General features: G+C 37.5%; 1 protein-coding gene across 1 annotated transcript; it reads right to left on the bottom strand.

The window, feature by feature from the left end:
- Positions 1-3,692: 3,692 nt before the first annotated feature.
- On the bottom strand, positions 3,693-4,089 carry LOC134385241 (cyclin-dependent kinases regulatory subunit 2). The gene has a single exon (XM_063107167.1). The coding sequence runs from the start codon at positions 4,020-4,022 to the stop codon at positions 3,783-3,785; it is 240 nt and encodes a 79-aa protein (XP_062963237.1). The 5' UTR covers positions 4,023-4,089; the 3' UTR covers positions 3,693-3,782.
- Positions 4,090-16,671: the final 12,582 nt, after the last annotated feature.

Below are 16,671 nucleotides of genomic sequence, written 5' to 3' on the forward strand. Positions count from 1 at the left end.
TACTCTACCATAAACTGCTTATTTGAACCCACTGCTTTTGAAAAATAGTATGATTTGTTACCACATTCCAGCTCCTTCGAATGGCACTGATACACTCACATGAATGTGCCAAGAACAGGTAAAAGCCCTTCAGGGGCATTGACAACTGTCTGCCAAATTCATTCAGACCAGCTTGTGTTCACGGACTCCTAGCCGTTGCTTACCTTGCATTTCAGCTCCCAGTATTGACCTCGGGCTGCTCTTGTTTGACTAACTATTTCGGATAAGCTCATCTGGTTCAGCCTTGGAAATCAGCTTCATGCGCTGTATTCCACATTCAGCCTCCAGCCTTGTTCCCTCGGGGTAGGGTCACAGCAGATGCTCAGTCACTGTTCGTTGCGAGCTCTAGTTGGAAGGCGTGCTCCTCTTTCTCCAGGACAACTGTGCAAGATTGGCTGCCCAGGCCCGCTTCCCACATGGCCTCGCAGTCGGGGGAGAGGGGGGAGAGGGGAGGTGGCAGACTCAATCCTGAGCTCGCTCTTAGTCTTAAATAATATATTGCTATTTAAAATTATGTGTGCAGCACCCTATAATTTCACAAAGATCTCATTTTACATGGGGGAATAGCAGGCACACAGGGAGCACAGTTTCCAGTTTGTTGGAATGCACGAGCTCTGGCTTCTCCTCTGGATATACTGATGACTTTAAAAACCAGAGTAAGTTCTTGGTTCATAAGTCACTCAGTTTGGTGTGTCTGAAGAGGGAATCTCTGTACACTCAGGTGTGGGTGGGGCTTGTCCAGATTTGTCCTCTGAACACACAGTAGCACACGTTTGGCTCAGGCCACTGTACCCTTCATTCCATAGCACAGCAGAACCCAGCAGGGTTGCTGAACCCGGAGCTCTCAGCTCCCTACCCCTCCCTACCCCCCTTCATGTCTAGGGAATGTAGTTCTTAAGTTCAGTCAAACTTAGACTAGGTTTTGTTTTTGTTTTTGTTTTTGTTTTTTCTCTTAACCTCTCTCAGATCTGTATCATAAACAGTATTTCTGTTTGGCTGGCGACTTTACTTCTCTCTTCTTTTCCCACCCCACTCCCCATTTTCTTGTTCTATTTACTGTCAACCAAGACATTTCCACCACATTTCAGCAGCAAAAAAAGAAAAATAGCAGCTTTCCTGAATTCTCAAGGGAAAGGGAACGTTGCAACTGAACGCTTTGTGACTTTAATTAAAAATTATTCAAAAAAGTTGTTTCCAAAATCATGGAAAGGATACTTTTTAAACAGTATTTTCTGAAATTCAGCGTTTCAACCGGGGATTTGCGAACTGCTTCTCTCTAGCCTAAAGTGGATGAATTTATGAGGGGAAAAATAAGCTAATGAAGTCTCTTTCTGCTGTGAAAAGTGACTGTGATAATACATTCAGTTTCCCATAATGCCAGAAAGGCACAGCAAATTACTGCAGCTGCTCCATCGATGGCAGTTCTGTTTTCCCTAATTAGTAGCTTTTTTGTATTGTCATCAGAACACATGTGACTCTCATGGACCTTTTTGTTTTCATATTCCTTGAGTTGTGAGATCTTACAGGTACATGTGAAGTTATTTTTACTGTGGCACAAGATCTGGATAAATTAACACACGTTTTAAAAGAGCGGTAGGAACAAAATGGATGTGTTCTGCAGTATCCAAGTTTAGCTCTTGCCTTACCCGAATTAGAAGCTTTAATCAAAAACATAATAGGCTTTTGTGTATTTTGTACATGAACATGTGCCTGCGCCAAAGGAAAGAAGTGCAGAAGAACCCTCGATTTTGTTTTTTGGGCTTGGTTGTTTGATGCAAACGGATCTAGAAAGAAGCAGCACATGCTGTGTTTCATTTGCGAGTCACACGGGTTGCGTGTAGTCGTGGCGCTCGGAGGGGCACCCCATAAAACGTGGACCACCATGTTGAGATTTGGTTAGAGAAGGTTTGTGGAAGGTTCTTTTTGTCAGTGGCTTCTCCCCAGTGTAAATCTCACCAATCAGTTGGATCTAAGAGAAATGAACCCTTGGGATTATGCAACACAAAATTTCCTTTAAGAGCATGTTTGAAAATCAAAACTGCAGTTGTGCTCGACAGACTTAACTATTACAAATTCAGACTTTGACTCCAGTGTTTCAAACCCCGATTCTGCCCATGGGTGAATCATTAGGTCCTACCTTGAAGACCCAAATGCTGAAACTTATTCTAACATCAATTTGTGGATACCAAGTAAGCAACCCCTTACCAAGTTAAGGGGATGGTTGTCAAGAGCAATTTTGGACAGTGGTTTTTATAAAATCACAATGTATAAAACCGCTGAAAAACTAAACTCTCTTTTTGCTTTCCAGATATAAAACTTATTATCATGAGTATAACTGATATTCTGAAGTCAGAATTAGGTAATTCTGATTTGGAGACAACCATGTAAATTCTTTGATGTTTCTTTGACTCAGGTTTTTTTTTTTTTTTTTTTTTAATGTATATATATGTATATAATAGTACCTATCTCTTAAAGCAGTAGTTAAGAACTCAGGCTCTCACTTGAGGCAGACCAAATTTTGGATCCCAGCCTTGAAATTTGCCAGCTGCTTGACATGGGGCAAATAACTTTTCTTTAGAGCTATTTTTTTCATTTACGAAAATAGAGATACTAATACTGCCCACCTCAGAGAGTACTGATGAGCAAGACACCAGAAAAATTACATAATGTATGAGGCACAGGGCTTGGTCCATATTAAAGGCTCAGAAATTTCAGTTCTCTTATGAAGATAAAATGCAATAACAAATTAAAAACATTTCTGACATTAATAGGTGTTCAAAAATGTTAATTCTTTCTCTTTTCCTTTTTTCTTTTGCCATTATTGTGCAGGGTGGGGAGATGTGGGGAGGGGTGGGGGTGAAGTTGGCAGAATGTGGGGATAAAAGAGATGTGGTAAGAATATTTTACTAAAAAATTTCTTTATAGCTTTTGGAAACTGTTAGGTATCCCACCCTACTCCATGACCCATCCAAGAGAGGCATGTCTATATGGCCAGGTGTCCTGTAGCTCTTCATGTTTGTCTTGTGTGAAGACATTTACTGCCCCCATCTCTCCCACTGGTTAGGTGTAGGAGTAAATAGAAGTTAATGTCACTTTTAGACAAAGCTATTTTTGAGAATCCAAATGTGATAATTATGCCTGTCCTTACTTCTCTTCCCCTATTCATCCACCATTCTCTCTCTGGCTTTCCATTTCCTCTTCTTTTCCTTTTCTTCTTTTAGCAATTTGGGATCAGAGAGAATTCTAAGTAAACTTTAGATATTGCCCTTTTATGTTGGGATCCAGGGAATACAGGATTTATTGTGAGTGATGTTGAAAGAAGTATAGGTTACTTAATATATTACTTTTGTAATATTAAATCTTTTGATTTTTTTTAGTTGTAGCATTATTTGACTGAAAAAAGACAATGTTTTAGTTTCACCACTTTTTTTTTTTTTTTTTTTTTTTTTTTATATCTCAGTAACCTTTAATGGTGATAAATGCAACACAAAAACTTTATTTAACAAAAGTAACAGGTAAAGTCAAACAGACTAGAAAAAACTGACTAGAAGAAACTATCTTAAACACCTTATAGTAACCTACTTGCAGTTGCATTTAACTGAGCTCTGTTGCTGTGAAGAATACAGCTCATGCACAGGTATGGGTGAGTGATTTGTACATTTTTTTCAAGTATTCACTGAATACTACTTTATATACACATATACATTAAATTTGAAAAAGATTTGATGATCCGCAGATATACTTCATTTTTGTTGATCTTTTGGAAGAGGTCGTCTAAAGAGAAGAATATGCGGTTCTGGTTCATGAATCATGTAATGAACCCAGCCTAGACTCTGTTGGACACCAAGTCTCCTCCATTCCTCTTCAGACATCAGATGGGTTTTGGGTACTTGTTTGGAAAGTTCTCTGGGTAACATGACATGCCGGTACTCGTAGTGCTCGTCAAAGTACTTGTCCGAGTAGTATATCTGCTTGTGGGCCATCCTGCCGGCTCGCAGCGGGGCGGAGGGCAAGAGAGCTGGAAGAGCAGACCTCACCTCCACGTCCGGCCAAGGTAACGACTCGACTAAGACCCTAGTTTCACCACTTTTTAATCACAATAGTTTTCTAAATGCTTTTCTGGGTCATGAGGCATAAATGGATTTCAATCACACAAGACTGGTGACTCCAGATATGAATTTCTGAATAGATTTTAAATTACTTATTTTTCAAATGATTCTGGAATGGATCACAATCTTTAGTATGCTAAACTGACATTGTAAGATAAAACAATTAGCTAGAACATTTTCTTTCAGTAACCAAGGAAGGTCAGTAATGAATAATAATTAATTAAGATGATAAAAGACCATTTAAGACTACTTTAATTGAGGTACTCTAATTGCTTATCTCATTTTGAAAATGTAAAAATGATGAGACATTTGGAATTTCATTCTTTGTTGGGCCAATATGTTTGTTAACTATTGCTGCTGTAACTAATTACCACCAACCTAGTGGCTTAAAACATCACACATTTATTATTTTACAGTCTGGAGGTCAGAAGTCTAAGATGGGTCCACAAGGCTGTGTTCCTTCTGGAGGCTCTAGAAGAAAATTTGTTTCCTACCTTTTCTGGCTTTTATAGGCTACCTACATTCCTTGGCTCATGGCCCTTTTCTTCACCTTCACATCTAGCAGCGTAACATCTTCTCTCCTCCTTGATCTCTGCTTTTGTGACTTCTTATCTTTTTCTCTCTTCTTTCACTTATGAGAACCCTTGTGATTATGTTGGACCCATCTGGCTAGTCCAGGATAATTTCCCCATCTCAAGATCCTCAATTTAATCACATTTGCCAAGTACTTTTTACTATGTTACATAACATATTCTCAGATTCTGGGGATTAGGACATAAAGACCTTAGGCCATTATTCAGCCCACCATGGACAATATCAGAATTCTGAATTCCTTGTGGTAAAAGAATAAAAAGTTGGTGAAAGCTTCTAGGAATCAAGGTCATAAAAGGCCATCAAAGGTTGAAAAATGGTTATGATGAGAAATGACAGATGAATAACAGCAATAAATAACATGTCACAACGCCACAATAAATGCTTCAGATATATAACAAGGATGGCCACCCAAAGACATTTTTTGCAGCTTACCAACAGCATACAAAAGGAATAGAAAACAGGTAATAAAGTGAGAGATGGATGGGGTCAAGAGAGGCCTGTCATGCAGGTGACGGTTCAGAGAGTCTATTGCCATTACTTTGAGAAGAACAGAGCGGCACTTTTCTATTCCATTTTCTATGGTGATCAGATTGTTGACCTCAATGAGACAAAAAGGATTCAGGTATTTATTGTAAGAAATACAGTATTGGGACTCATTTTTTAAGCAATATTTTTTCTATATTCTGAAATGGAAATGTAAAGCGTCAAATAGTCTGATGTGGGTACAAAAACTTAATTTTCAATTTGGAAACCATGATTTATAGCTATAAAGCTGATTTAATTGTATACTAATTTGTTGTCTAAAAGATATGTAAATATTAGAAACCATAACTTTTCCACTGGTAATAAACAAGAAAGATGAATTTCTTGCTTTTATCTTTACCTGCCCCCCTCCTCCTTCCACCTTTTGGAAAACAGTATGCTTCTCTGTATTCCCACTGCTGGCTTTAATTTAGGCCTTTTTTTTTCTGTCTCCTGGACCATTCTGTTAGCCTAACATGTCTCTAGATTCCCCCCCATCCACTTTATATTATGCTGTTATAGTAATTGATCATGTCATTCCACCCTTAAAAACCTTTAATTTATTGCTGGAAAATAGATTTTATACTCTTTGACCTGACATTCACACCTCTTTAAAATTAGGTGGCCTGGTATGAACAAGTGGTGTGGTGCAGTGAACGAGAGAAAGAGTTCGTAAACCTTGGCTCCTGACAAACTCTAACACTTACAGAACTGTGAACTTGGGCAAAGCGATTAACTTCCACGAGCCATATCTACTTCATCTCTAAATTGGAGAGCATCCTAATGCCTGGATTAAAAAGTTGTAAAGGGAATCATATTTTTAAAACAATGAATATGAAAATACTTTAAGCAGAAAGCAAAATGTTATCATTATTCTTCTTGGTTATTATTCTTCCCACCTCTTCTTCCATTGAATGTTCCTATGCACTCTCAACTCTGAAGTATTTAATATTCTTGTCTATGGCCATACCACCATGAATGCTCCCAATCTTGTCTGAAGTATTTAATATTCTTCACAAATTGCATACATTTCCTCCATTTATCTTTGAGTATAAGTTTCCTATGGCTGATGTAACAAATAACCACAAATGTAGTGGCTTAAAACAACACAAATTAATTTTCTTCTAATTCTAGAGGTCAGAAGTCCAAAAATGGGTCTCAGGACACTAAAATCAAGGCTGGCAGAGCTGAGTTCCTTCTGGAGGCACTAGGGGGGAATCTATTTCCTTGCCTTTTCCAGCTTCTACAGGCTGACTACTTCTAGCAATTGCATCCCTCTGACCTCTGCTTCTGTCCTCACATCTCCTTCTGACTCTCACAGTCCTGCCTCCCTCTTGTAAGGACAATTGTGATTACATTTAGTGGCCAGATAATCCGTGATAATTTTCCCATTTCAAACTCCTTAACTTAATCACATCTGCAAAGTGTCTTTTGCCTGGTAAGGTAATGTAATCAGTGTTGACACTTTTGGGGACCATTTTTCTGCCTACCACACTTTGCTTAGCCTGTCTTTCCAGTTGGGTGGCTACTCCCCCTGACACATGTACACATTCTGTTTAAGTTTCCTCTCTGCCATAAAACCTTTCCCAATTACTCCCAGCTGGAAATAATCTCTTCCCTCAGTAAACTCTCTGTGACAGGAAAAACAATTTTAGTGTGTTCACATTAATCTCCATCTATCTTCAACTGAAAAAACTGAGTATTGCCCTCTTAGCCACTCCCCATTTCTAGCTCTGTGAAGAGAGAGCGCTTGAAAGCTACATGGGCAGATTCTCAAGAGAAGTCAGTCAGGCCAGAAGAGGAGCCGTATTTCTAGCATCTGTTCACGTTTGGGCTGGTAGTGATATGTCAGAACACCCCTGAGGGAGATCTGGTGCTGACGAGGGACCTGAGCAAGGAGAAACCTGGTAGAGGCCAAATGATGGAGCGAAAGACTTCACTGTTCTAGAATATTAGAGGGAGAGCCTCCCATGGCTCACAAGGTGCTATAATAGGACAGAAGAAGGAGGCATTTTAATGAGTTGCCTGTAAAGAGCTCGTTGGACCCTCTTAAGTATTTTCTAGGTACAAGCAAGAAATAATGTGCCTAGCAGTTATCTGTTCCTCCAGGAAGCTCTGCCTACAGATTTGGACGCTTGGTTTCCATTATGAACTTGACTCAAGAGCACCAAGAAAGTTTTAGGGTAAATCTTGAGTTAACTTGTTCAGAGGTGTTAAGCTTATAACATTAATAATAAATATTTTCTATTGTACCTCATTGGACTGGAAGGGTGGAAGCATAGCATGCTTCTCTCAGGCACAAATAATGCGCAATATATGTTATTTATATCTTGTATTTAAGATCACAAATAATTCTTTTCTAGGTAAATGGCAATATGTCTTAGCATTAGAGTTTAAGGCTGACATAATTGTGACTAAAAATATAGTTTAGCAATAGAAAGACATTAGCTGAATTTCTTCTTTTTTAAAGAAACGTTTCTTCAAAATAGATTTTAATCGTAGTTCAAAGGTTGAGTTTCTAAAAAATGGAGAATTTTTTTTAATTAAAAAATTTAAGATTATAAATTAAAAATGAAAAGACTGAATGTCTTCCTCTATCTGATGGAAATTATATAGACAATACAATACTTACTGACATTAGGCTTTAAAAAGTGATTATGGACAAGGACAGATGTTGTAATGCTTAAAAATAAAGCAAAACCAACCCCCAACTAACAGAATAAAACAGGTTATAAGCTGATCAGAATTCATCAGCAATGGAGTTTAATTCCATGGTACTGTACTGTTATCTGTCAAACATTTTTACAATTAAGAGAAAATATCTCCCAGCGTTTCCATGGTGCTAGAGCATTCCAGTGGAACAGTCAGCCCACACAGGACCGAGGAGCTATAAAATATTAATTCAGTACAGTATGCATCCAAAAATCTTAACATTTATTACAGGTTATAGCAATTTTGCCCTAACAAGTGATTCACTTAAAATGAACACTGCCAAATATTGCAGAATAGGGCATACCTTCCACTTTCTTACAAGGCATATTTTTAAGCTTAAGATAATGAAGACCATTTGCATGTTAGAAAGCTTTGCACAATCACCATGTATATATCATGAGAGATAAAAAAGAATGAAAGCTGAACACCCATTAGTTATGTATCTGTGGCAGGCTGTGTGAATGGGTCAGGGAGGGAGCACTTTGGTGGCACAGCTGAAACAAGTTTCTTTCCCTTAAGACTCATCTGTTCAGGGATCGGAGAACTTATAAATTTTGAGGTAGAAGAAAGAGGATCTCTGTCCTAACCAAGAGGAAGAAAACATCCGAAAGGGAAGAAGAGAGGCCGAATCCTGTTTGACCAATCCTAACAGTGGCTCATCAGGGTGCCAGAAATAACACCACTCAGACAGGAGCCACACTGCACATTGAACAAACCAAAACATGTCATTTTGATTCCCAGTTAGAGGAATGGCTTCATATGCGATTTTTGTAAATTAAACTATTCTTATATTAGGTCAGAAGTATTCATAATTTGTGAATGAGAGACTTCTTTCATTTTATGTATTTCCCCCCCAAAACATTCCCTTTATTTGTTAAAAATATTTACAGTATAAGAGGCAGAGATTTACAGCTGGTTGTTTATAAAACTTATAAAAAGTCTAACAGAAAGCATTTATCATATGTGATTCCAGTTGTGTCTTTGGGATGACTCATTTTGGCATTAGTTATTTCACTAACTATCATTCTGAAATGCTGTAGTGAAGAAAGTCTAGTATTCTACAGACTCTAGGGAACTGTAATGTTAACCAGTGCCTTATATGCAAAGTATTTTGGAGGTGGAGGGAGATTTTTTGTTCAAAAATTTTTAAGCCAAAGTGTTCTCACCCTCTTATCAATGATTGATCTGTCATTCTTTCTAAAGTCATCGCTCTTTCAGTTTTTCAGACTGAATGGCCAGTGGCTATAGACATTGTCTTTTAACTTCTCAAGTAAATATGGGTACTTAACTACTTAAGTCTTAAATAAGAAAATACCTATTTCAAACAACAAAATAAAACATCATTTTTACTATTAAAAATGACTACTCCCAACAGAAAAATGAGCACAAGGAATGAATAGGTAATTCATAGCAATTTAATTGTAAAAAAAAAATTATAATTGTAAATAAGACCTAACATTTACCAGTTTTTAAAATTATTATTTTATTTTCTCTTCGTAAGAACCCCAGGAGGGAGGCTCTGCTATTACTATTATTCCTTTGTTGCAGAGAATTTCCTTCACTTGCTTAAGATAAAACAGTTCCATCCAGTCAGGGAACCAAAATGCAAATATAGACTATCTGATTTTAGAGCCCAAGCTTTCACCTTTAAAAAGTCCAAACTGAAGAAAGATAGAAAAAAAGGAAAGGGAGTGGGGGATAGAGTGAGGGGGAGAGAGAGAAGAGAAGAAAAGAAAAGAAAGAAGGAAGGAAGGAAGAAAAGGAAGAGGGGAATAATGGTCTACTTTTTTTTTTTTTGTCTTTTTGTGACCCGTAAGGGGATCGCAACCCTTGGCGTGGTGTCGGCCGCACGCACAGGCCATCCCTATATAGGATCCGAACCCGCAGGCGGGAGCGCCGCTGCGCTCCCAAGCGCTGCACTCGCCTGAGTGCGTCACGGGGCGGCCCATGGTTTACTTTTTTTACATGTCAAGTTGGCAGCTTTTGATTTTATTGTGGTTTTTGAAAGAAAGAAAGAAAGAAAGAAAGAATAAAAACAAAAAACACAATTACATGTTGAACTTTCAGAAAGAGAGAACAGAACTGTGGTTATTGGGAGAGGGGGAAGGGGAGGGAGGTTAGGGAGAAATTGGTTAATGGACACAAAAATGAGTACATTTTGTCATGATGAATGTTCCAGCTGTCTTGATTTGATCATCACCTATTGTACACAAATACTGATAGTCAACTCTGTGCCCCACAAATATGTATAATCAATTATGTTTCAATAAAAAAATTAAATTAAATTTTTTAAAAAAGGTTAATTCTCAAGGTCAGTGAGGAATTCACACTATTCGTGGGACTATAGATTGATAATATTATCTGACTCCCTTGACAAAGCAATTGGCTAAGGAATAGGCATATGGATCCAAATTCATTCAGAATGAAACTTAAATTAAAAAAAAAAAATTTTATTGGTTATGAATATTCATGGGGTACAAAGCAAATTGTCACCACTCATGCCTAAGATGCGATGGCCAGATTCATACTGGCAGCATGTCCATTACCACAAATTGTGATTATACCCCTTGTCCCCCAATCAATTATCCCCTCAATTATCCCTGACCTCCCTCCCCATCCCCCTTTTCCTGCTCCACTTTGTATCCCTAGGTATGCTTTCTCCCTCTGCAAGTCCAATGCACCACTGTGGTCTTTCTTTTCTTCTTTATCTCTTAGCTCCCACTTATAAGTGAGTACATACGGTATCTATGCCTCTGTGCTTTGCTTATTTCACTTAACACAAGTTTCTCCAAGCTCATCCATGTTGCTGGAAATGGGAGAATTTCATTCTTTTTTATGGCAGAGTAGTATTCCATGGTGTATATAGACCACAGTTTCCTTATCCAATCATCCACTGATGGGCATTTAGGTTGGTTCCATATCTTGGCTATTGTGATTAGAGCTGTGATGAACGTGGGAGTGCAGGTATCTGTTCTACATGATGATTTCCATTTTTGGGGGTACATACCCAGTAGTGAGATTGTTGGATCATATGGAAGATCTATCTGTAGTTGTTTGTGAAACCTCCATACTGTTTTCCATTGTGGTTGTACAAATTTACAGTCCCACCAAGAGTGCAGTAGTGTTCCCTTCTCTCCACATCCTTGCCAGCATTTGTTATTCTCATTCTTTTTGATTATAGTCAGTCTAAGTGGGGTGAGATGATATCTCAGTGTTGTTTTAATTTGTATTTCCCTGATGACCAGTGATGTTGAGCATTTTCTCATGTACCTATTGGCCACTTGTATGTCTTCCTTTGAAAAATGTCTCTTCAGTTCCTTTGCCCATTTTGTAATTGGGTTATTTGTTTTTTTTACTGTGTAATTGATTGAGTTCATTGTATGTTACGAATATTAATCCCTTGTCAGATGCATAGTTAGCAAAAATTTTCTCCCACTCTGTAGGTTGTCATTTCACTCTGTTGATAGTTTCCCTTGCTATGCAGAAGCTTTTTAGTTTGATATAGTCCCATTTGTTTATTTTTTCTTTTGTTGCTTGTGCTTTCGGGTTCATGTTCATAAAGTCTGTGCCCAGACCTAGTTCCTGATGTGTTTCACCTGTATTTTCCCTTAGCAATTTTACAGTTTCAGTTCTTAAGTCTTGAGTGTTGGGGAATATGTGTTTTTCTCTGAACCTAAAGGAATAAAAATGTATGCCCAGGAGTTGCTGGCAGCCGTTTGGTTTGGTATCTGCTAGAGAATGAGACTCATATCACAATAGTCAGAGCAGGACAAAAAGAAGCGTGGTCTTCAGTGGCATTGTTGAACTACTGGAGCAAACCAATTCTGTGACCTGAATTATCCCTGGATTCTTAGTTACAGATCCATTAAAAGGCCCTATTATTTAAATCATTTTTTAAAATTATTTTTTCTTTCTTTTTTTTTTTTTGCTAATGGCAACTGAAGGCATCATAATTGATTATGCTTATCAAAAGCCTTAGTGTTTTGAATTTGATTTGGCCAAGCAATTCTAACACAAGGATTTTATAATAATGATATAATTAGAGAAATGTGCAATAATATAGCTATAAGAATGTAGCACTTTGTTTTACATAATAATTAAACAGTACGAAAGAAAAACAAAAACCAAACACTTTGTTTTAAATCACAAAACAGTGGAAGAAAAACAAAAACCAAACACTTTGTTTTAAATCACAAAACACTGGAAGAATAACAAAAACTAAATTTCCATCAGTGGGGGATTGATTGGTAAGTTATGGTACATCCCAAAACAAAACAGTATGGTGATAAAATAGAATGCCAAAGGCAGTTTTCTAACATGGAAGCACTTACAATATATGTAAGTGAAAAAAGCAGATTAAAAGCATATACATATATATGCTTTTGTGTATATATTAAAAACAGAAGGATATATAATATTGAGCTGTTAAAACAATCTATAATATAAAAATATTAAATATATTCTATTAAATTAATTTAAATATATTAAGTATATATTAGATTAAACACATACATGCATGCACATACACAAGTATTAAACAGGTATAAAATTCTCAAAAATATTATTTCTCAATGATGGAATATTACAGGTGATTTTAATTTCTTTCTTTTTTTTTTTTTTGTTGTTGTTATTTTGTTTTAGTTCATTAAGAACATGTATTTTGACCAAAGAATAATAAAGGCTATCTTTAAATGACTAGAATTCATCTCAATTTGAAGTGCACAGTGTCTGAGACCTTAACAAGTGTTCGTAGTACTTCTGTGCATGAATGCCTAATACCACTTTCAGGCAAACTCTCAGTGCCTGTTGTTTGCAGAAGCAGAGAAGTTCTCACTGCATGAAGATTCAAGGTTGCAGTCCAAGCTGATTCTCTCTAACCTCCCCCTGACTCCTCTGCTCATCTTAAGATATGCTGTGATTTTTTCCCCTTTTTTCTTGGGGCTTAGTTCTACAATTTTATTTGTTGTCCTTATTTCATCCTGATTCTGTCACCTCAGTCACATCTGTGGGGTGTGATTACTTTTTATTTCCCTTCCATCTTTACCATTTCTGACTTCACAAACTTCCAATGGGCACGTTTGAGTCTTTTCCCTGCTTTATCTAATTATTCTTTTGTTCATTCCTTCATTTATTTTTCCACTTAAGCCATGCACCCATGCGAAAATCCCTACATCCCTCCATCCATTCCTCCATCCATCCATCCTTACCTCTCTTCCTCCCTCAATAATCTCCAGTACATGTCAGACACTGGGAGGCACAACAGCACCCACAGAGAGTAAATATACGGCTTTCCTCATCTTTTCTTACACTATAGACTGGGTGCATCTGAAAGAATGGTTGGTATTGAGGAGCAGGCAACAGAGGACCCAGAAATTAGGCGAAGGTCGCAATAAAAAGGTAGAAGAGAGCACTGAGGACACATTTTTGGTTAGGCTTTGACAACAAATTTGCCTTTCCCTCTTTCTCTTTCTAGAGTTCAGACAGGATAGGCTCCCCGAGCTTGCCGTTTAGCTGAGAATATCTCTCATTTGATCCTTGCCAGCCTATCTCAGACAATCCTATTTTTTCATTCCCTCTAAATATTAAAGCAAGAGGGAAAAGAAGCTTGTTTAGATTTGTATATAAACCTATGTATCCATTAGAACGTATGTTCCATAAAGGCAAGGATTTTTGTTCATTTAATTCACTTCTGTATCCAGATCAAATATTAATTGGATGTTGAACAAATGAATGCTTTAAATTTTGCTCTCAGCCCTCCCTTAAGTCAGACATCAAAAAAATAACCTTTCCCCTGACACCCTTTTCTCTCTTCTTCCCTTTGCTTCACTTGCTGCAGTAATTTTGGCCTGTGGTGATTAAAAAATAGGGAACATTCTATGGCAATGAAGTTAGGATCACTTATATGCAGACAGCATACACGTGTGGAATTATCTCACATCATCCAGAAGAATACACATTTAAATCTTGCAGTTTTCCTTTAAATGATGCATATTTAGCTTCTATGGTCTGTTGCTATATTGTGACATATCAATATATGAAACCAATAAGTTTAGTTATATTTTAACTGACATCTTATTATTCAATTCAATTGAGATGGTTATAGCCCTGTGTGCACTGCATTTTCACATGGGCCTGACAAATTTTTGCTCTTTGGATCAATCACATGAAAGCTGAAGCTACATATAGTGCAGCTGGAGCTCCATATAGTGCAATTTTTGGCCATTAGCCGTAACTTTCTCAGATCTCTAAATATGAGTATTTGCACCGATTCCCAAAAGGGCATTCCTCAGGGAGTTGAAAAGCCCTCTTGGGAATTTTGATATTTCTTTGTTTATCCAAAGCCTTTCTCTAGAGGGTAAAGAAGTCATTATGGATAAAGTCAGCACATTGGGTCTCAGGTGGGCTAATGCTGCTTAACTAAAGATTGGTATGAATGCTGGTGCTCCTCAGGGATAAGACACAGATTATGTAAAGATTTCATTCCCAGAACTCTGCATTTATGTGGGCTCCGTTTCCACTTGTAACTGGGGACTCTGAATTCTTCACCAACTTATTCTTAAAGTCAAAATACGCATTAATTTTTTTAATAACGTGGATTTATTTTATTATTTATTTTACACTAAATATACATGTTTCTCATTACTGGAATGATTCATAAGTATGAAGAAAATTTATGAAAGTCATAAAAAAGAAAGAAAAATTATCCAGATAATTCCTCTATCCAGAGATAGCAACTTTTTATATTTTGATATATTTAAGTCTTTTTTTGATGAAAATATTTATATTATTTTTATAAAAATAGGATAATCTTATGTAATCTGGTTTTAATCATTAATATATCTTGAATAGTTTTACATGTCAGTAAATATTTTACTGAAGTATATTTAAAGGCTGTATAATAGACCATTGTATTCATGTATCACAATTTATTTAACTAATTTTCCATTGTTGGATATTGATTTTTGGCTACTGTAAATCATCCTAATAAATACATCTTTGTATCGAGCCATGATTATTCCCTTAGTATAAATTTTAAGATCTGGTGTTTCTGAGACAATTGTGGTACACATATTTTTAAGGCTTTGATATCTATAGTCTAATGTTTCCATAAATTTTAAATAATTTATTGCTCCATCCACTTGAATGTCTTGTTGTGAAAACAGACTTGGCAAGAAGCAACTGACACTTGGAGGGTTGGAGAGTCAGGTATTTATTATGTTAGTGGGCCCAGACAAGCTAATGCTTGAGAATCTAGACCCCAAGCTCAGGTCTCATGAAGTTTCTATAAATGGATTCTTCCAGGGTTTTTACATTTTTTTTTCTTTTCTCAGTATTCACTAGGCTAGCATATATGGTCTGGGCAGATAAGGGAGCTTGGATACAGAAGCCAAAAATTCAAGCAGTGATTAATAGCCAGACTAGTGGAGCAAGCAAATATAGTTTCAAGGACAAAATATTACTTCAAGGACAAAACAGGCTCATGAGAAAATTATTTTGGCATTTTTCCCAACATATCTCCCCTCCCTTTGATAATCTTTCTAAACTTTTGAGTGAGCATCTCCTTATTCAATATCCCTTTTAGGGTCTAAGAGAGGTTTGAGGGAGGTGTAGTCTGTTAAGACTGGCAGACTACTGGCTATTTTTCTTTCAACCAAAGTTTCTATGGTGGAATGATTGGTGCACATTAACAAAGGGAGTAGGCAGGGTAAGATCAGGCAGATACCTAAAGTGAACAAAACTGCTCCTATTATTATTTTGAATCCTCCAAACATATCAAACCGGTTACCAAAGAACCCCTTGAGATATATTCTGGACCATTTTTGTACAGGAACATGAGCTAATTTTCTTATTTGTGTGGCTATGTCAGTAACTGCTCTATGGTTGTCATCTGTTTGAAGGCAGCAGTCCGAAGAATTGAATTTCCCCAAAATTCCTCCTTCTTCCGCTGGGAGGTAATCTAATGCCAGCCTGTTTTGATAAATGGCTGCTCTCATTTGGGATTGTTGTTTGGCCAGGAGTTCCAGGGTTGTGGTAGTTCTACTGGTGATTAGTTCTAAAACTGTTTGTAATCTTATGATGTGATTGAGCATATAAATGGGGGTTCTGAACCCCCAGCTACCGTCCTGAGCCCAGGTGGCTGGTTCATATTACTGTATTATCCACTAGAGAGGCCATTCATCCTCTCTCCAAATTTGAGTTCCCCCTATGTCACCAATGTCTGTTGTATTGATAGATCATTTAGATCTTAAATCATCATACAGAGGGACTCCCAACTGTGTGCCCCATTTCTGGGGTAACAAGAAAAAACCTGGCAGAATAATCCTCAGAGTGCAATATCCATTCCACCTTTTTGGGAGGTAGGTGAATGCCTTTCTCCCACAGATCCAGAATAGTCCTTTGGGTGCCCCCCAAACTTTGTGGCCAGTGGAATTCAAATTTTTCCAATGCCGGTTAGTTTTAGGAATTCCCTGGAAGGGCCAAGATCCTATGCAATTCTGCAACAGAAGGTATCTAGCTGCATCTTGGAATGCAGGAACAGTTGTGAGCCATTTTATTGGCTGTAAGTAGGACCCAATTCTGGGTGGTGGTGTTAGGCCAACAGCTATAGATTGCTTCATTTAAGGAGTATACCTGCTGGCAGGGGCTTTCTCCAACCTTTTGGGTGGACCTCTGGCCCTTCCTGCTCAAGCAGTCT

The sequence above is a fragment of the Cynocephalus volans genome, chromosome 8 (assembly GCF_027409185.1).
Source record: "Cynocephalus volans isolate mCynVol1 chromosome 8, mCynVol1.pri, whole genome shotgun sequence".
Lineage (NCBI taxonomy): Eukaryota > Metazoa > Chordata > Mammalia > Dermoptera > Cynocephalidae > Cynocephalus > Cynocephalus volans.